Raw genomic sequence first — 21139 nt, 5'->3', positions numbered from 1 at the left:
GAGCTGTGAGCCTATACTGAAGGTGCTGTGTGATGGTGGGGTTCGGCCCCAGTCACTGTTTGCCCCCCAGTACCTCACCGAGTGGTAATTCTGAGCTGTGAGCCTATACTGAAGGTGCTGTGTGATGGTGGGGTTCGGCCCCAGTCACTGTCTGCCCTCCAGTACCTCACCAAGTGGTAATTCTGAGCTGTGAGCCTATACTGAAGGTGCTGTGTGATGGTGGGGTTCGGCCCCAGTCACTGTTTGCCCTCCAGTACCTCACCGAGTGGTAATTCTGAGCTGTGAGCCTATACTGAAGGTGCTGTGTGATGGTGGGGTTCAGCCCCAGTCACTGTCTGCCCTCCATTACCTCACCAAGTGGTAATTCTGAGCTGTGAGCCTATCCTGAAGGTGCTGTGTGATGGTGGGGTTCGGCCCCAGTCACTTTCTGCCCTCCATTACCTCACCAAGTGGTAATTCTGAGCTGTGAGCCTATCCTGAAGGTGCTGTGTGATGGTGGGGTTCGGCCCCAGTCACTGTCTGCCCTCCAGTACCTCACCGAGTGGTAATTCTGAGCTGTGAGCCTATACTGAAGGTGCTGTGTGATGGTGGGGTTTGGTCCCAGTCACTGTCTGCCCTCCAGTACCTCACCAAGTGCTAATTCTGAGCTGTGAGCCTATACTGAAGGTGCTGTGTGATGGTGGGGTTCGGCCCCAGTCACTGTCTGCCCTCCAGTACCTCACCAAGTGGTAATTCTGAGCTGTGAGCCTATACTGAAGGTGCTGTGTGATGGTGGGGTTCGGCCCCAGTCACTGTCTGCCCTCCAGTACCTCACCAAGTGGTAATTCTGAGCTGTGAACCAACACTGAAGGTGCTGTGTGATGGTGGGGTTCGGCCCCAGTCACTCTCTGCCCTCCAGTACCTCACCAAGTGGTAATTCTGAGCTGTGAGCCTATACTGAAGGTGCTGTGTGATGGTGGGGTTCGGCCCCAGTCACTGTCTGCCCTCCAGTACCTCACCGAGTGGTAATTCTGAGCTGTGAGCCTATACTGAAGGTGCTGTGTGATGGTGGGGTTCGGCCCCAGTCACTGTCTGCCCTCCAGTACCTCACCAAGTGGTAATTCTGAGCTGTGAGCCTATACTGAAGGTGCTGTGTGATGGTGGGGTTCGGCCCCAGTCACTGTCTGCCCTCCAGTACCTCACCAAGTGGTAATTCTGAGCTGTGAGCCTATACTGAAGGTGCTGTGTGATGGTGGGGTTCGGCCCCAGTCACTGTCTGCCCCCCAGTACTTCACCAAGTGGTAATTCTGAGCTGTGAGCCTATACTGAAGGTGCTGTGTGATGGTGGGGTTCGGTCCCAGTCACTGTCTGCCCCCCAGTACCTCACCAAGTGGTAATTCTGAGCTGTGAGCCTATACTGAAGGTGCTGTGTGATGGTGGGGTTCGGCCCCAGTCACTGTCTGCCCCCCAGTACTTCACCAAGTGGTAATTCTGAGCTGTGAGCCTATACTGAAGGTGCTGTGTGATGGTGGGGTTCGGCCCCAGTCACTGTCTGCCCCCCAGTACCTCACCAAGTGGTAATTCTGGGCTGTGAGCCTATACTGAAGGTGCTGTGTGATGGTGGGGTTCGGCCCCAGTCACTGTCTGCCCCCCAGTACCTCACCGAGTGGTAATTCTGAGCTGTGAGCCTATACTGAAGGTGCTGTGTGATGGTGGGGTTCGGCCCCAGTCACTGTCTGGCCTCCAGTACCTCACCAAGTGGTAATTCTGAGCTGTGAGCCTATACTGAAGGTGCTGTGTGATGGTGGGGTTCGGCCCCAGTCACTGTCTGCCCCCCAGTACCTCACCAAGTGGTAATTCTGAGCTGTGAGCCTATACTGAAGGTGCTGTGTGATGGTGGGGTTCGGCCCCAGTCACTGTCTGCCCCCCAGTACCTCACCAAGTGGTAATTCTGAGCTGTGAGCCTATACTGAAGGTGCTGTGTGATGGTGGGGTTCGGCCCCAGTCACTGTCTGCCCTCCAGTACCTCACCGAGTGGTAATTCTGAGCTGTGAGCCTATACTGAAGGTGCTGTGTGATGGTGGGGTTCGGCCCCAGTCACTGTCTGCCCTCCAGTACCTCACCAAGTGGTAATTCTGAGCTGTGAGCCTATACTGAAGGTGCTGTGTGATGGTGGGGTTCGGCCCCAGTCACTGTCTGCCCTCCAGTACCTCACCAAGTGGTAATTCTGAGCTGTGAGCCTATACTGAAGGTGCTGTGTGATGGTGGGGTTCGGCCCCAGTCACTGTCTGCCCCCCAGTACTTCACCAAGTGGTAATTCTGAGCTGTGAGCCTATACTGAAGGTGCTGTGTGATGGTGGGGTTCGGTCCCAGTCACTGTCTGCCCCCCAGTACCTCACCAAGTGGTAATTCTGAGCTGTGAGCCTATACTGAAGGTGCTGTGTGATGGTGGGGTTCGGCCCCAGTCACTGTCTGCCCCCCAGTACTTCACCAAGTGGTAATTCTGAGCTGTGAGCCTATACTGAAGGTGCTGTGTGATGGTGGGGTTCGGCCCCAGTCACTGTCTGCCCCCCAGTACCTCACCAAGTGGTAATTCTGGGCTGTGAGCCTATACTGAAGGTGCTGTGTGATGGTGGGGTTCGGCCCCAGTCACTGTCTGCCCCCCAGTACCTCACCGAGTGGTAATTCTGAGCTGTGAGCCTATACTGAAGGTGCTGTGTGATGGTGGGGTTCGGCCCCAGTCACTGTCTGCCCCCCAGTACCTCACCAAGTGGTAATTCTGGGCTGTGAGCCTATACTGAAGGTGCTGTGTGATGGTGGGGTTCGGCCCCAGTCACTGTCTGCCCCCCAGTACCTCACCGAGTGGTAATTCTGAGCTGTGAGCCTATACTGAAGGTGCTGTGTGATGGTGGGGTTCGGCCCCAGTCACTGTCTGCCCCCCAGTACCTCACCAAGTGGTAATTCTGAGCTTGTGAGCCCATACTGAAGGTGCTGTGTGATGGTGGGGTTCGGCCCCAGTCACTGTCTGCCCTCCAGTACCTCACCAAGTGGTAATTCTGAGCTGTGAGCCTATACTGAAGGTGCTGTGTGATGGTGGGGTTCGGCCCCAGTCACTGTCTGCCCCCCAGTACTTCACCAAGTGGTAATTCTGAGCTGTGAGCCTATACTGAAGGTGCTGTGTGATGGTGGGGTTCGGTCCCAGTCACTGTCTGCCCCCCAGTACCTCACCAAGTGGTAATTCTGAGCTGTGAGCCTATACTGAAGGTGCTGTGTGATGGTGGGGTTCGGCCCCAGTCACTGTCTGCCCCCCAGTACTTCACCAAGTGGTAATTCTGAGCTGTGAGCCTATACTGAAGGTGCTGTGTGATGGTGGGGTTCGGCCCCAGTCACTGTCTGCCCCCCAGTACCTCACCAAGTGGTAATTCTGGGCTGTGAGCCTATACTGAAGGTGCTGTGTGATGGTGGGGTTCGGCCCCAGTCACTGTCTGCCCCCCAGTACCTCACCGAGTGGTAATTCTGAGCTGTGAGCCTATACTGAAGGTGCTGTGTGATGGTGGGGTTCGGCCCCAGTCACTGTCTGCCCCCCAGTACCTCACCAAGTGGTAATTCTGGGCTGTGAGCCTATACTGAAGGTGCTGTGTGATGGTGGGGTTCGGCCCCAGTCACTGTCTGCCCCCCAGTACCTCACCGAGTGGTAATTCTGAGCTGTGAGCCTATACTGAAGGTGCTGTGTGATGGTGGGGTTCGGCCCCAGTCACTGTCTGCCCCCCAGTACCTCACCAAGTGGTAATTCTGAGCTTGTGAGCCCATACTGAAGGTGCTGTGTGATGGTGGGGTTCGGCCCCAGTCACTGTCTGCCCTCCAGTACCTCACCAAGTGTTAATTCTGAGCTGTGAGCCCATACAGTGAGCTGCCAGCATTTCGACCATGGGGAGCATCACAGCTGCCATCCCTGGCTGATTCTGTCTGGGAAAGTTGAGACCTATAGTAGCACAGCATCAACAACTTGCATTTACATAGCGCCTTTAATGCAGTAAAACGTTCCAAGGTGCTTCACAAGAGCGGAATCAGACAAAGATTGACACCGAGCCAGAGAAGGAGACATTCGAACTGGTGCCTAAAAGCTCGGTCAAAGATCTCAGGGCCTCGGCAACTGTAGGAATGGTCACCAATGGTGGAGCAAAGGAAGTGGGGGTTGCACAAGAGGCCAGAGTTGGAGGAGTGCAGGGGTCTCTTGGATTGTAAGGTTGGAAGATGAGAATTTTAAAGGCTGAAGCCACCAAAATAGACAGCAGTCTCCCCCAGTACAGAATGTGACTCACTACTAACAGGAAGTTACTTTAACTACTATAGGTGCAGAGAGGTGAGCCATTGTCTTTGTGTCAGGCCATGGGCTCAGTTGGTAGCACCCTCACCTCTGAATCAGGAAGGGCTTGTGGGGTCAAGTTCCCACTCCAGAGACTTGAGCTCAAAAATCTAGGCTGACGCTCCAGTGCAGTACTGAGGGAGTGCTGCACTGTCGGAGGTGCTGCCTTTCGGATGAGATGTTAAACTGAGGGTGGACGTAAAAGATCCTATAGCAATATTTCGAAGAAGAGCAGGGGAGTTATCCTCAGTGTCCTGGCCAATATTTATCCCCCAATCAACATCACAGAAACAGATTATCTGGATATTATCACATTGCTGTTTGTGGGAGCTTGCTGTGCACAAATTGGCTGCTACGTTTCCTACACTACAACAGTGACTATACTTCAAAAAGTACTTTAGCAAAATACTGCAGATGCTGGAAATCCAAAATAACAACAGAAAATGCTGGAAAAACTCAGCAGGTGAGGCAACATCTGTGGAGAGAAAATAGAGTCAACGTTTCAGGTCAAACCCTTTGTCAAGGCTGGAAAAGCACAGGAAATGAAATAGATTGAAAGGCCAGGCTGGGAGAGAACAAAAGAGAAATGAAGAGACATTGCGAGGTATTCAAAATGAGACGAGATGGTGATAGGACTAGTGGGGACAAAAGACGGCTCTAGGTAGGTTATTGACCACCATTCACTACAAGCCCACTGACTCCCACAGCTACCTGGACTACACTTCCTCCCACCCCGCCTCCTATAAGGACTCTATTCCATGCTCCCAGTTTCTCTGTCTCTGCCGCATCTGCTCCGACGATGTCACCTTCCACACCAGTGCTTCCAACATGTCTTCCATTTTCCTCAACCGAGGATTCCCCTCTACCGTGGTTGACACGGCCCTCGACCGTGTCTGTTCTATCTCCTGCACTTCTGCCCTCACCCCTGCCCCTCCCTCCTAGAACCACGATAGGGTTCCCCTTGTCCTCACCTTTCACCCCTCCAGCCTCCACATTCAATGGATCATCCTCCGCCATTTCCACCACCTCCAAAGTGATCCCACCACCAAATGCATCTTCTCCTCCCCTCCCATTTCAGCATTCCGTAGGGACCGCTCCCTCCATGACACCCTAGTCCACTCCTCTATCACCCCCAGCACCCCTTCCCCTTCGCCCGGCACCTTCCCATGCAAGCACAGGAGATGCAACACCTGCCCTTATACCTCCCCCTTTCCCACTGTCCAGGGCCCCAAACACCCCTTACGGGTGAAACAGCGATTTACTTGTACTTCTTGCAATCTAGTATACTGTATTCGCTGCTCACGATGCGGTCTCCTCTACATTGGGGAGACCAAACGCAGATTGGGTGACCGCTTTGCGGAACACCTCCGTTCAGTCCGTAAGGATGACCCCGAGCTTCTGGTCGCCTGTCATTTTAATTCACTGCCCCATTCCCACTCAGACCTCACTGTACTCGGGCTCTTGCATTGTTCCACGGAAGCTCAGCGTAAGCTCGAGGAACAGCACCTCATCTTCCGATTAGGCACTTTACAGCCTTCCGGACTCAATATCGAGTTCAACAATTTCAGATCATAACCTCGGCCCCCATTACATTTTTACTTAATTTTTATCCACACCTTTGTTTTGGCCCTTCCCCCCCTTTTTTTCTCTCTCTCCCACAAGGCAGCTGTCTCCCATTCTGCCAGTGCATTTCACACCTAATCTAGAGCCATCTTTTGTCTCCACTGGTCCTATCACCATTTCATCTCGTTTTGAATACCTCTTAATGTCTCTTCACTTTTTTGTTCTCTCCCAGCCTGGCCTTTTAATCTATTTCATTTCCTGGCTTTTCCAGTCTTGACAAAGGGTTTGACCCGAAACGTTGACTCTAACTTCTCTCCATGGATGTTGCCTGGCCTGCTGAGATTTTCCAGCATTTTCAAAAGTACTTCATTGGCTCTAAAGCGCTTTGGGTGGGCCGCTGGTCATGAAAGGCGCTATATAAATGCAAGTCTTTCTTTCTCTAAATATCACAAACAGATGCACAATAAGGGAAATCAATCGCTGTACCTTTAACTAACAGCGACATGGAGCGCGGGGAATGAATGAGCTTTAAACACCTGGTCCACTTGGCACTGAAGTGTCTGAAACTCAGAACCGGAACTCCAGGGAAAGACAATGCCGAACATGGCGGGTGCCCTTACCCAGAGTGCCCCGCGCGGTTGAATACGGCCTATCTCCATCAGCAGGGGTGCAGCGCGCAGGCGCGGGAAGGGCTGGTCCCCGGAGACCGCCTTCATGCGCGGTGCGTCTCCAGGACACTGAGCGGGGGCGAGCGCGGCCTCAGCAACACCGAGTGCGCGTCTCAGGCCCCGAATCAGAGCGGCCGGGCCCCGGCACCAGGAAACACAGGGTGCAGCGCCTCCCCTAGACAGGAGAAAGCACAACTGGATCGACACAGCAGAGCCGCCAGTCCAGAGCCGGCTTGTATCAGGGCGGGCGCTGGATGCGGAAGTCGCTCCCTGGCCGCCTGTGTGGGTCTTTTTGTTGCTTCAGTTTGAGCTGGTGTGGAGATGGAGGAGAAGCTGCTGGGTTTAACCCCCAGTACATCTGAGCCCAGGAGGACCCAACAATTTCCAATGTGAGACTGTCAAGGGAGGTGGATTCTGGGGGAGATTAGGTTGTTAAACAGACACTGTCCCTACAATGTAAAAGAGTATTGTTTTAGGAACAATTATTTCTGTAGAGGCTTTTAACCTATTTTACATCTACAGATTTGTTTTTATTCATTCGTGGGGTGTGGGTGTCGCTGGCAAGACCATCATATGTTGCCAATCCCCAGTTTCCTGTTGAGAAGGTGATGCTGGGCCTTCTTCATGAACTGCTGCAGTCCGTGTGGTGATGGTACTCCCACAATGCTGTTAGGGAGGGCATTCCAGGATTTTCACCCAGCGATGATGTAGGAATGAATATGTCCAAGTCAGGATGGTGTGTGACTTGGTGGGGAACTTGGAGGTGATGGTGTTCCCATGCACCTGCTGCCCTGGTCCTTCTAGGTGGTGGAGGTCACGGGTTTGGGAGATTCTGTCAAAGTTCTTGTCCAGTTGCAGATGTATAAAATCCTTCACCTTCACCCCCGCCCAGTTCTCTCTCCGCTCGTAAAGGCCAGAGTCTTGTGTAGACCGAGACCGGTTGGTGGGTTCCCGTCCCTGAAGGACATTAGTGAATAGTTTGCTTTTTACAACAATCTGACAGCTTTCATAGTCACATTTTTCTGGTGCAGTCCCCACAAATGACCAGATTCATTAAGCTCAATTTCACAACCTGTTTTTTTCTGGGTTCTCTCTCACGCTCCCTTTTTCTTGTTTGAAATTCATTTTACAGGGTATTAGAAGTTAAGGATTTGCAGACAGGAAGCTCAAACCAAACAGGACATCAAGATCTGACCGAGTCACTCAATTAACCGGGACCTGAATATCATCCGCCTTTGAACATGGAAGCAAAAAGTACCGTTCACAGTGGGGAGAAACTGTACACGTGTTCTGTGTGTGGCCGTGGCTTCAGCCGATCCTCTGGCCTGTCGAGACACAAGCGAGTTCACACCGGGGAGAGGCCGTTCATCTGCTCTGAGTGTGGGAAGGGTTTCACTCAGTCATCCCACCGACTGATACACCAGCGAGTTCACACCGGGGAGAGGCCGTTCACCTGCTCTGAGTGTGGGAAGGCATTCACTCAGTCATCCCGCCTACTGATACACCAGCAAGTTCACACTGGGGAGAGGCTGTTCACATGCTCTGAGTGTGGAAAGGGATTCACTCAGTCATCCGACCTTGTGAAACACCAGCGAGTTCACATTGGGGAGAGGCCGTTCACATGCTCTGAGTGTGGAAAGGGATTCACTCGGTCATCCCACCTGCTGAAACACCAGCGAGTTCACAGTGACGAGAGACCTTTTAAATGCCCGGACTGTGGGAAGTGCTTTAAAAGTTCCGGGGAACTGACATGCCATCAACATCTTCACACTGACGAGAGGCCGTTCAGGTGCTCTCACTGTGGGACTGGGTTCAGGCGATCATCTGAACGCACTGTCCACCAGCGAGTTCACACTGGGGAGAGGCCATTCACCTGTTCCGTGTGTGGGAAGGGATTCACTCAGTCATCCAACCTGCTGACACACCAACACGTTCACACTGATAAGAGACTTTTTAAATGTTCTTACTGTGAGAAGAGATTAATAAGCAAAAATGATCTGCTGAGACACCAGCGAATCCACACTGGAGAGAGGCTTTTCTCCTGCTCTGAGTGTGGGAAGGGATTCACTCGGTCATCCGACCTTCTGAAACACCAGCAAGTTCACACTGGGGAGAGGCCGTTCACCTGCTCCGTGTGTGGGAAGGGATTCACTCAGTCATTCAACCTGCTGAGACACCAGCGAATTCACACTGGGGAGAGACCATTCACCTGCTCTGAGTGTGGGAAGGGATTCATTCGGTCATCCAACCTGCTGAGACACCAGCGAGTTCACAAGTGACTGCAGCGTTGGATTCGCTGTTATTGCTGCAGTTAATCACATCCAGGACTGAACCCTGTTCATTCTGACAGTTGGTGTTTGTTTCTGCTGAAGTTAGTAACCCATTTAACTGGGCTGGAGTTTAATAGACTGGATGGATGTCAAATAAATCAGCTTTGCTTTCAACACATTGTTGTAGATTTTTGTCTTTCCCACCTGAGTGTTTAGCATCACCTGGCTGGAGCTCAGAAAGGACAATCTGGGGGAGGATCGTACGGTGGGAACAGAACTTCAGCCTGGACACAGTCCTTCAGGGCCACACTGAGAGGGGCAAACGGCACTTTGGTCTTCCTCGTCTCTCTGCACTGACAGCAAAGTCTCCGTGTGGGTTAATCTCAAGGCGTGTAAGGTCCAGATGATATCCACCCACGGGTGTTTAAAGAGATGGGACGGTGCTCTGTGAGCCCCTTGCCCGTATCATCAACAGCTCCATAGAGTCAGGGATTGTTCCCTGAGATTGGAAGGTAGCTCACCTCGCTCCCATTTTCCAAATTGGGGACAGATCAGAGCCGGGGAACTGCAGGCCCATCAGTGTAAGCTCGATCACAGAGAAGGTGCTTGAAGCAATCTTGAGAGATGCTGTTTATGATCACCGGGGAAAGAGAAGGGGCCGTTAGAGATACTCAACACGGCTTCCGGAAAACATGTCTACAAACTACAGGAAAAGTTCTGATATCCGGCACTGATGGGACCGGCGTGTTGCCGATCTATCAAAAGTGCCGGACATGCAAAGTCAACGTTGAAGCATACGGAGATGAAAATATCCGTATTTGACAACAAACACTGTTGCTCAGCAACAGCTCGTAAACACTCGGCCCGTACCTTGAAGCGTCTCTGAAGCTGTTGCGAAGCTCCAAAGACGCTTTCCAGAGCCTGCCTGTTAACAGAATGCTAGGAGAAGAAAAAAAAACGAACTAAAACGGCTGCTGATTTCTGCCGTTAGAGCAAAGTTTCCGGCCATACAACCTCCGAATAAACCAAAGTTTCCTGTACCTGCAGTTTTCTGAAGAAACATAGAAGATAGGAGCAGGAGTAGGCCATTCGGCCCCTCGAGCCTGCTCCACCATTCAATAAGATCATGGCTGATCATCCAAATTCAGTACCCTGTCCCTGCCTTCTCCCCATATCCCTTGATACCTTTAGCCTTAAGAAATATATCCAACTCCTTCTTGAATATATTTAATGGATTGGCCTCTACTGCCTTCTGTGGTAGAGAATTCCACAGGTTCACCACTCTCTGGGTGAAGAAATTCCTCCTCATCTCTGTCCTAAATGGCTTACCCCTTATCCTTAGACTGTGACCCCTGGTTCTGGACTCCCCGACCATCGGGAACATCCTTCCAGCATCTAGTCTGCCTAGTCCTGTTAGAATTTTATAAGTTTCGATGAGATCCCCTCTCATTCTTCTAAACTCCAGCGAGTACAAGCCCAATCGACCCAATCTCTCCTCATACATCATTCCTGCCATCCCAGGTATCAGCCTAGTGAATCTTCGCTGCACTCCCTTCATGGCAAGAACATCATTCCTCAGATAAGGCGACCAAAACTGCACACAATACTCAAGGTGCGGTCTCACCAAGGCCCTGTATAACTGCAGTAAGACATCCTTGTTCCTGTACTCAAACCCTCTCGCTACGAAGGCCAACATACCATTTGCCTTCTTAACTGCCTGCTGCACCTGCAAGCTTACTTTCAGCGACTGGTGCACAAGGACACCCAGATCTCGTTGCACTTCCCCTTCTCCCAATCTATTGCCATTCAGATAATAATCTGCCTTCCTGTTTTTGACACCAAAGTGGATAACCTCGTATTTATCCACATTATATTGCATGTTTCTGCCCAATCACCCAACCTGTCCAAATTATACTGGAGTTTATCGGCATCCTCCTCAAAGCACACACGCCCACCCAGCTTTGTGTCGTCTGCAAACTTGGAGATATTACATCTAGTTCCCTCGTCCAGATCATTAATATATATTGTGAATAGCTGGGGTCCAAGGACCGATCCCTGCGGTACCCCACTAGTCACTGCCTGCCACTCAGAAAAAGACCCGTTTAATCCAACTCTTTGCTTTCTGTCTGCCAACCAGTTCTCTATCCAAGTCAATACCTTGCCCCCAATCCCATGTGCCTTAATTTTACACACTAATCTCTTATGCGGGACCTTATCGAAAACCTTTTGAAGATCCAAATACACCACATCCACTGGTTCTCCCTTATCTATTTTACCAGTTACATCCTCAAAAAATTCCAGTAGATTAGTCAAGCGCGATTTACCTTTTGTAAATCCATGTTGACTTTGTCCGATCCTGTCACTGATTTCCAAGTGCTCTGCTATTACATCTTTTATAATGGACTCTAGCATTTTCCCCACTACCGATGTCAGGCTTACCGGTCTATAATTCCCCGTTTTCTCTCTACCACCCTTTTTGAACAGTGGGGTAACATTAGCTACCCGCCAATCCATGGATACTGTTCCAGATTCCATCGAATGTTGGAAGATGACCAGCAATGCATCTACTATTTCTAGGGCCACTTCCTTAAGTACCCTAGGATGTAGATTATCAGGCCCTGGGAATTTAGTTGCTAGGTTGGTGGATGAGGGGAATCCGGTTAACATTATCGACCGAAGGGGTGTGAAACTCATTTTCTATGGTGGGTCTGATCCAATGTCTTGGCACTTGTTGTGGGCCACATTCAGCAAAAGTTATTAATTAAAATAGTTATAAATGAAGATAAACTATATCAGTGATTATTTACAGTTACATTTTATTTACAGCTGCTGCTGCTCCCGATCCCTGGCACCCCTACTCTCCAAACCCCCCACACCCCAACTCCTCTTTCACCCCTACTCTCCAATCCCCTCACCCCAACTCCTCTTTCACCCCTACTCTCCAATCCCCCTCACCCCAACTCCTCTTTCACCCCTACTCTCCAACCCCCCTCACCCCAACTCCTCTTTCACCCCTACTCCCCAACCCCCTCACCCCAACTCCTCTTTCACCCCTACTCTCCAACGCCCCTCACACCAACTCCTTTCACCCCTACTCTCCAACCCCTCACCCCAACTCCTCTTTCACCCCTACTCTCCAACCCCCCTCACCCCAACTCCTCTTTCACCCCTACTCTCCAACCCCCCTCACCCCAACTCCACTTTCACCCCTACTCTCCAACCCCTTACCCCAACTCCTCTTTCACCCCTACTCTCCAACCCCCCTCACACCAACTCCTTTCACCCCTACTCTCCAACCCCTCACCCCAACTCCTCTTTCACCCCTACTCTCCGACCCTCTCACCCCAACTCCTCTTTCACCCCTACTCTCCAACCTCCCACACCCCAACTCCTCTTTCACCCCTACTCTCCAACCCCCCTCACCCCAACTCCTCTTTCACCCCTACTCTCCAACCCCCCTCACCCCAACTCCTCTTTCATCCCTACTCTCCAACCCCCTCACCCCAACTCCTCTTTCATCCCTACTCTCCAACCCCCCTCACCCCAACTCCTCTTTCACCCCTACTCTCCAACCCCCCTCACCCCAACTCCTCTTTCACCCCTACTCTCCAACCCCCCTCACCCCAACTCCTATTTCACCCCTACTCTCCAAATCCCCTCACCCCAACTCCTCTTTCACCCCTACTCTCCAACCCCCCTCACCCCAACTCCTCTTTCACCCCTACTCTCCAACCCCCCTCACCCCAACTCCTCTTTCACCCCTACTCTCCAACCCCCCTCACCCCAACTCCTCTTTCACCCCTACCCTCCAATCCCCTCACCCCAACTCCTCATTCACCCCTACTCTCCAAATCCCCTCACCCCAACTCCTCTTTCACCCCTACTCTCCAATCCCCTCACCCCAACTCCTCTTTCACCCCTACTCTCCAATCCCCTCACCCCAACTCCTCATTCATCCCTACTCTCCAAATCCCCTCACCCCAACTCCTCTTTCGCCCCTACTCTCCAATCCCCTCACCCCAACTCCTCATTCACCCCTACTCTCCAACCCCCCTCACCCCAACTCCTCTTTCACCCCTACTCTCCAATCCCCTCACCCCAACTCCTCTTTCACCCCTACTCTCCAACCCCCCTCACCCCAACTCCTCTTTCATCCCTACTCTCCAACTCCCCTCACCCCAACTCCTCTTTCACCCCTACTCTCCAATCCCCTCACCCCAACTCCTCATTCACCCCTACTCTCCAATCCCCTCACCCCAACTCCTTTTTCACCCCTACTCTCCAACCCCCCTCATCCCAACTCCTCTTTCACCTTTACTCTCCAACCCCCTCACCCCAACTCCTCTTTCACCCCTACTCTCCACCCTCCTCACCCCAACTCCTCTTTCACCCCTACTCTCCAACCCCCTCACCCCAACTCCTCTTTCACCCCTACTCTCCGACCCCCTCACTCCAACTCCTCTTTCACCCCTACTCTCCAACCCCCCTCACCCCAACTCCCCTTTCACCCCTACTCTCCAACCACCCTCACCCCAACTCCTCTTTCACCCCTACTCTCCAACCCCCTCACCCCAACTCCTCTTTCACCCCTACTCTCCAACCCCCCTCACCCCAACTCCTCTTTCACCCCTACTCTCCAACCCCTCACCCCAACTCCTCTTTCACCCCTACTCTCCAATCCCCTCACCCCAACTCCTCTTTCGCCCCTACTCTCCAAATCCCTCACCCCAACTCCTCTTTCACCCCTACTCTCCAACCCCTCACCCCAACTCCTCTTTCACCACTACTCCCCAAACCTCTCACCCCAACTCCTCTTTCACCCCAACTCTCCAACCCCCTCACCCCAACTCCTCTTTCACCCCTACTCTCCAACCCCCCTCACCCCAACTGCTCTTTCACCGCTACTCTCCAACCCCCTCATCCCAACTCCTCTTTCACCCCTACTCTCCAACCCCCTCACCCCAACTCCTCTTTCATCGTTACTCTCCAACCCCCTCACCCCAACTGCTCTTTCACCGCTACTCTCCAACCCCCTCACCCCAACTCCTCTTTCATCGTTACTCTCCAACCCCCTCACCCCAACTCTTTCACCCCTACTCTCCAACCCCCTCACCCCAACTCCTCTTTCACCCCTACTCTCCAACCCCCTCACCCCAACTCCTCTTTCACCCCTACTCTCGAACCCCCCTCACCCCAACTCCTCTTTCACCCCTACTCTCCAACCCCCCTCACCCCAACTCCTCTTTCACCCCTACTCTCCAAACCCCTCACCCCAACTCCTCTTTCACCCCTACTCTCCAACCCCCCTCACCCCAACTCCTCTTTCACCCCTACTCTCCAACCCCCCTCACCCCAACTCCTCTTTCACCCCTACTCTCCAACCCCCCTCACCCCAACTCCTCTTTCACCCCTACTCTCCAACCCCCCTCACCCCAACTCCTCTTTCACCCCTACTCTCCAATCCCCCTCACCCCAACTCCTCTTTCACCCCTACTCTCCAACCCCCCTCACCCCAACTCCTCTTTCACCCCTACTCTCCAAACCCCTCACCCCAACTCCTCTTTCACCCCTACTCTCCAACCCCCTCACTCCAACTCCTCTTTCACCCCTACTCTCCAACCCCCCTCACCCCAACTCCTCTTTCACCCCTACTCTCCAACCCCCCTCACCCCAACTCCTCTTTCACCCCTACTCTCCAACCCCCCTCACCCCAACTCCTCTTTCACCCCTACTCTCCAATCCCCTCACCCCAACTCCTCATTCACCCCTACTCTCCAAATCCCCTCACCCCAACTCCTCTTTCACCCCTACTCTCCAATCCCCTCACCCCAACTCCTCTTTCACCCCTACTCTCCAATCCCCTCACCCCAACTCCTCATTCACCCCTACTCTCCAAATCCCCTCACCCCAACTCCTCTTTCGCCCCTACTCTCCAATCCCCTCACCCCAACTCCTCATTCACCCCTACTCTCCAACCCCCCTCACCCCAACTCCTCTTTCACCCCTACTCTCCAATCCCCTCACCCCAACTCCTCTTTCACCCCTACTCTCCAACCCCCCTCACCCCAACTCCTCTTTCATCCCTACTCTCCAACTCCCCTCACCCCAACTCCTCTTTCACCCCTACTCTCCAATCCCCTCACCCCAACTCCTCATTCACCCCTACTCTCCAATCCCCTCACCCCAACTCCTTTTTCACCCCTACTCTCCAACCCCCCTCATCCCAACTCCTCTTTCACCTTTACTCTCCAACCCCCTCACCCCAACTCCTCTTTCACCCCTACTCTCCACCCTCCTCACCCCAACTCCTCTTTCACCCCTACTCTCCAACCCCCTCACCGCAACTCCTCTTTCACCCCTACTCTCCGACCCCCTCACTCCAACTCCTCTTTCACCCCTACTCTCCAACCCCCCTCACCCCAACTCCCCTTTCACCCCTACTCTCCAACCACCCTCACCCCAACTCCTCTTTCACCCCTACTCTCCAACCCCCTCACCCCAACTCCTCTTTCACCCCTACTCTCCAACCCCCCTCACCCCAACTCCTCTTTCACCCCTACTCTCCAACCCCTCACCCCAACTCCTCTTTCACCCCTACTCTCCAATCCCCTCACCCCAACTCCTCTTTCGCCCCTACTCTCCAAATCCCTCACCCCAACTCCTCTTTCACCCCTACTCTCCAACCCCTCACCCCAACTCCTCTTTCACCACTACTCCCCAAACCTCTCACCCCAACTCCTCTTTCACCCCAACTCTCCAACCCCCTCACCCCAACTCCTCTTTCACCCCTACTCTCCAACCCCCCTCACCCCAACTGCTCTTTCACCGCTACTCTCCAACCCCCTCATCCCAACTCCTCTTTCACCCCTACTCTCCAACCCCCTCACCCCAACTCCTCTTTCATCGTTACTCTCCAACCCCCTCACCCCAACTGCTCTTTCACCGCTACTCTCCAACCCCCTCACCCCAACTCCTCTTTCATCGTTACTCTCCAACCCCCTCACCCCAACTCTTTCACCCCTACTCTCCAACCCCCTCACCCCAACTCCTCTTTCACCCCTACTCTCCAACCCCCTCACCCCAACTCCTCTTTCACCCCTACTCTCGAACCCCCCTCACCCCAACTCCTCTTTCACCCCTACTCTCCAACCCCCCTCACCCCAACTCCTCTTTCACCCCTACTCTCCAAACCCCTCACCCCAACTCCTCTTTCACCCCTACTCTCCAACCCCCCTCACCCCAACTCCTCTTTCACCCCTACTCTCCAACCCCCCTCACCCCAACTCCTCTTTCACCCCTACTCTCCAACCCCCCTCACCCCAACTCCTCTTTCACCCCTACTCTCCAACCCCCCTCACCCCAACTCCTCTTTCACCCCTACTCTCCAATCCCCCTCACCCCAACTCCTCTTTCACCCCTACTCTCCAACCCCCCTCACCCCAACTCCTCTTTCACCCCTACTCTCCAAACCCCTCACCCCAACTCCTCTTTCACCCCTACTCTCCAACCCCCTCACTCCAACTCCTCTTTCACCCCTACTCTCCAACCCCCCTCACCCCAACTCCTCTTTCACCCCTACTCTCCATCCCCCCTCACCCCAACTTCTCTTTCACCCCTACTCTCCAACCCCCTCACCCCAACTCCTCTTTCACCCCTCCTCTCCAACCCCCTCACCCCAACTCCTCTTTAACCCCTACTCTCCAACCCCCTCACCCCAACTCCTCTTTCACCCCTACTCTCCAACCCCCTCACCCCAACTCCTCTTTCACCCCCACTCTCCGACCCCCTCCAACTCCTCTTTCACCCCTACTCTCCAAACCCCTCACCCCAACTCCCCTTTCACCCCTACTCTCCAACCACCCTCACCCCAACTCCGCTTTCACCCCTACTCTCCAACCCCCTCACCCCAACTCCTCTTTCACCCCTACTCTCCAACCCCCCTCACCCCAACTCCTCTTTCACCCCTACTCTCCAACCCCTCACCCCAACTCCTCTTTCACCCCTACTCTCCAATCCCCTCACCCCAACTCCTCTTTCGCCCCTACTCTCCAAATCCCTCACCCCAACTCCTCTTTCACCCCTACTCTCCAACCCCCCTCACTCCAACTCCTCTTTCACCCCTACTCTCCAACTCCCCTCACCCCAACTCCTCTTTCAACCCTACTCTCCAACCCCCTCACCCCAACTCCTCTTTCACCCCTACTCTCCAACCCCCCTCACCCCAACTCCTCTTTCACCCCTACTCTCCATCCCCCTCACCCCAACTCCTCTTTCACCCCTACTCTCCAACCCCCCTCACCCCAACTCCTCTTTCATCCCTACTCTCCAACCCCCTCACCCCAACTGCTCTTTCACCACTACTCCCCAAACCTCTCACCCCAACTCCTCTTTCACCCCAACTCTCCAACCCCCTCACCCCATCTCCTCTTTCACCCCTACTCTCCAACCCCCCTCACCCCAACTGCTCTTTCACCGCTACTCTCCAACCCCCTCACCCCAACTCCTCTTTCACCCCTACTCTCCAACCCCCTCACCCCAACTCCTCTTTCATCGTTACTCTCCAACCCCCTCACCCCAACTGCTCTTTCACCGCTACTCTCCAACCCCCTCACCCCAACTCCTCTTTCATTGTTACTCTCCAACCCCCTCACCCCAACTCCTCTTTCACCCCTACTCTCCAACCCCCTCACCCCAACTCCTCTTTCACCCCTACTCTCCAACCCCCTCACCCCAACTCCTCTTTCACCCCCTTCTCTCGAACCCCCCTCCCCCCAACTCCTCTTTCACCCCTACTCTCCACCCCCCCTCACCCCAACTCCTCTTTCACCCCTACTCTCCAAACCCCTCACCCCAACACCTCTTTCACCCCTACTCTCCAAACCCCTCACCCCAATTCCTCTTTCACCCCTACTCTCCAACCCCCCTCACCCCAACTCCTCTTTCACCCCTACTCTCCAACCCCCTCACCCCAACTCCTCTTTCACCACTACTCTCCAACCCCCTCACCCCAACTCCTCTTTCACCCCTACTCTCCAAACCCTCTCACCCCAACTCCTCTTTCACCCCTACTCTCCAACCCCCCTCACCCCAACTCCTCTTTCACCCCTACTCTCCAACCCCCCTCACCCCAACTCCTCTTTCACCCCTACTCTCCAACCCCTCTCACCGCAACTCCTCTTTCACCCCTACTCTCCAACACCCCTCACCCCAACTCCTGTTTCACCCCTACTCTCCAACCCCCTCACCCCAACTCCTCTTTCACCCCTACTCTCCACCCCCCTCACCCCAACTCCCTTTTCACCCCTACTCTCCAACCCCTCTCACCGCACTCCTCTTTCACCCCTACTCTCCAACCCCCTCACCCCAACTCCTCTTTCACACCTACTCTCCAACCCCTCACCCCAACTCCTCTTTCACCCCTACTCTCCAACCCCCCTCACCCCAACTCCTCTTTCACCCTACTCTCCAACCCCCTCACCCCAACTCCTCTTTCATCCCTACTCTCCAACCGCCCTCACCCCAACTCCTCTTTCACCCTACTCTCCAACCCCCCTCACCGCAACTCCACTTTCACCCCTACTCTCCAACCCCCCTCACCCCAACTCCTCTTTCACCCCTACTCTCCAACCCCCCTCACCCCAACTCCTCTTTCACCCCTACTCTCCAACCCCCTCACCCCAACTCCTCTTTCACCCCTACTCTCCAACCCCCCTCACCCCAACTCCTCTTTCACCCCTACTCTCCAACCCCTCACCCCAACTCCTCTTTCACCCCTACTCTCCAACCCCCCTCACCCCAACTCCTCTTTCACCCCTACTCTCCAACCCCCCTCACCGCAACTCCACTTTCACCCTACTCTCCAACCCCCCTCACCCCAACTCCTCTTTCACCCCTACTCTCCAACCCCCCTCACCCCAACTCCTTTCACCCCTACTCTCCAACCCCCCCACCCCAACTCCTCTTCAACCCCTACTCACCAACCCCCCCACACCCCCAACTCCTCTTCACCCCTACTCCCAACCCCCCTCACCCCAACTCCTCTTCACCCCACCTCCAACCCCCACACCCCAACTCCTCTTCACCCCAACTCACCAACCCCCCCACACCCCAACTCCTCATCACCCCTACACTCCAACCCCCACACCCCAACCCTCTTCACCCCTACACTCCAACCCCCCACACCCCAACCCTCTTCACCCCTACTCTCCAACCCCCCTCACCCCACTCCTCTTACACCCCTACACTCCAACCCCCACCCCAACTCCTCTTTCACCCTACCTCCCAACCCACTCACCCCAACTCCTCTTCACCCCTACTCTCCAACCCCCCTCCACCCCAACTCCACATTCACCCCTACCTCCAACCCCCACACCCCAACTCCTCTTTCACCCCACTCACCCAACCCCCCCACACCCCAACTCCACTTCACCCCTACTCTCCACCCCCCTCACCCCAACTCCCTTACCCCTACTCCCAACCCCCCTCACCACAACTCCTCTTCACACCAACTCTCCAACCCCCCTCACCCCAACTCCTCTTTCACCCCTACTCTCCAACCCCCCTCACCCCAACTCCTCTTCACCCCTACTCTCCAACCCCCCTCACCACAACTCCTCTTTCACACCAACTCTCCAACCCCCCACACCCCAACTCCACTTTCACCCCTACTCTCCAACCCCCCTCACCCCAACTCCTCTTTCACCCCTACTCACCAACCCCCCTCACCCTAAGTCCTCTTTCACCCCTACTCTCCAACCCCTCACCCCAACTCCTCTTTCACCCCTACTCTCCAACCCCCCTCACCGCAACTCCACTTTCACCCCTACTCTCCAACCCCCCTCACCCCAACTCCTCTTTCACCCCTACTCTCCAACCCCTCTCACCGCAACTCCTCTTTCACCCCTACTCTCCAACACCCCTCACCCCAACTCCTGTTTCACCCCTACTCTCCAACCCCCTCACCCCAACTCCTCTTTCACCCCTACTCTCCAACCCCCCTCACCCCAACTCCCTTTTCACCCTACTCTCCAACCCCTCTCACCGCAACTCCTCTTTCACCCCTACTCTCCAACCCTCCTCACCCCAACTCCTCTTTCACACCTACTCTCCAACCCCTCACCCCAACTCCTCTTCACCCCTACTCTCCAACCCCCCTCACCGCAACTCCTCTTTCACCCCTACTCCCAACCCCCTCACCCCAACTCCTCTTTCACCCCTACTCTCCAACCCCCCCTCACCCCAACTCCTCTTCACCCCTACTCTCCAACCCCCCTCACCGCAACTCCACTTCACCCCTACTCTCCAACCCCCCTCACCCCAACTCCTCTTCACACCCCAACTCTCCAACCCCCCTCACCCCAACACCTCTTCACCCCTACTCTCCAACCCCCTCACCCCAACACCACTTCACCCCACCTCCACCCCCCCCACCCCAACCCTCATTCACCCCTACTCTCCAACCCCTCACCCCAACCCCTCTTCACCCCACTCACCAACCCCCCTCACCCAACTCCACTTCACCCCACTCTCCCAACCCCCCCACCGCAACTCCACTTCACCCCTACTCTCCAACCCTCCTCACCCCAACCCCTCTTCACCCCCACCTCCAAACCCCTCACCCCAACTCCTTCACCCCTACCTCCAACCCCCACACCCCCAACCCTCTTCACCCCACACTCCAACCCCCCACACCCCAACCCCCTTCACCCCTACACCCCCACCCCCCCCCAACCCCCCACACCCCAACCCTCTTCACCCCTACTCTCCAACCCCCACACCCCAACTCCTCTTCACCCCTACTCTCCAACCCCCCTCACCCCAACACCTCTTCACCCCTACTCACCAACCCCCACACCCCCAACCCTCTTCACCCCCACTCCAACCCCCCACACCCCCACTCCTCTTCACCCCTACTCTCCAACCCCCCTCACCCCAACTCCTCTTCACCCCTACTCTCCACCCCCTCACCCCAACTCCACTTCCACCCCTACTCTCCAACCCACTCACCCCAACCTCCTCTTCACCCCTACTCTCCAACCCCCCACACCCCAACTCCCTTCACCCCTACTCTCCAACCCCCTCACCCCAACTCCTCTTCACCCCTACACTCCAACCCCCCTCACCCCAACTCCACTTCACCCCTACCTCCCAACCCCCCCACACCCCAACCTCCCCTTCACCCCTACTCTCCAACCCCCCTCACCACAACTCCTCTTCACACCAACTCTCCAACCCCCCCTCACCCCAACTCCTCTTTCACCCCTACTCTCCAACCCCCCTCACCCCAACTCCTC

General features: G+C 54.7%; 1 protein-coding gene and 1 pseudogene across 1 annotated transcript in view; one reads left to right on the top strand and one right to left on the bottom strand.

Moving 5' to 3' along the window:
• LOC147119210 (uncharacterized) overlaps window positions 1–9020 on the top strand; it is a 96216-nt gene extending 87196 nt beyond the window's left edge. Inside the window, exon 2 of the mRNA XM_085984923.1 lies at window positions 8001–9020. Within this exon, the coding sequence (XP_085841049.1) occupies window positions 8001–8855 (855 nt within the window). The 3' untranslated portion in view covers window positions 8856–9020. The remainder of the gene's footprint in view (window positions 1–8000) is intronic.
• Window positions 1–21139, bottom strand: part of LOC147119209 (uncharacterized) — a 139291-nt pseudogene that overhangs the window by 99590 nt on the left and 18562 nt on the right.

This window comes from Somniosus microcephalus, chromosome 4, assembly GCF_052327205.1.
Source record: "Somniosus microcephalus isolate GS21.2 chromosome 4, FLI_Smic_1.0, whole genome shotgun sequence".
In the NCBI taxonomy this organism is placed as follows: Eukaryota; Metazoa; Chordata; class Chondrichthyes; order Squaliformes; family Somniosidae; genus Somniosus; species Somniosus microcephalus.
This window is presented reverse-complemented; position numbering and strand designations above follow the sequence as displayed.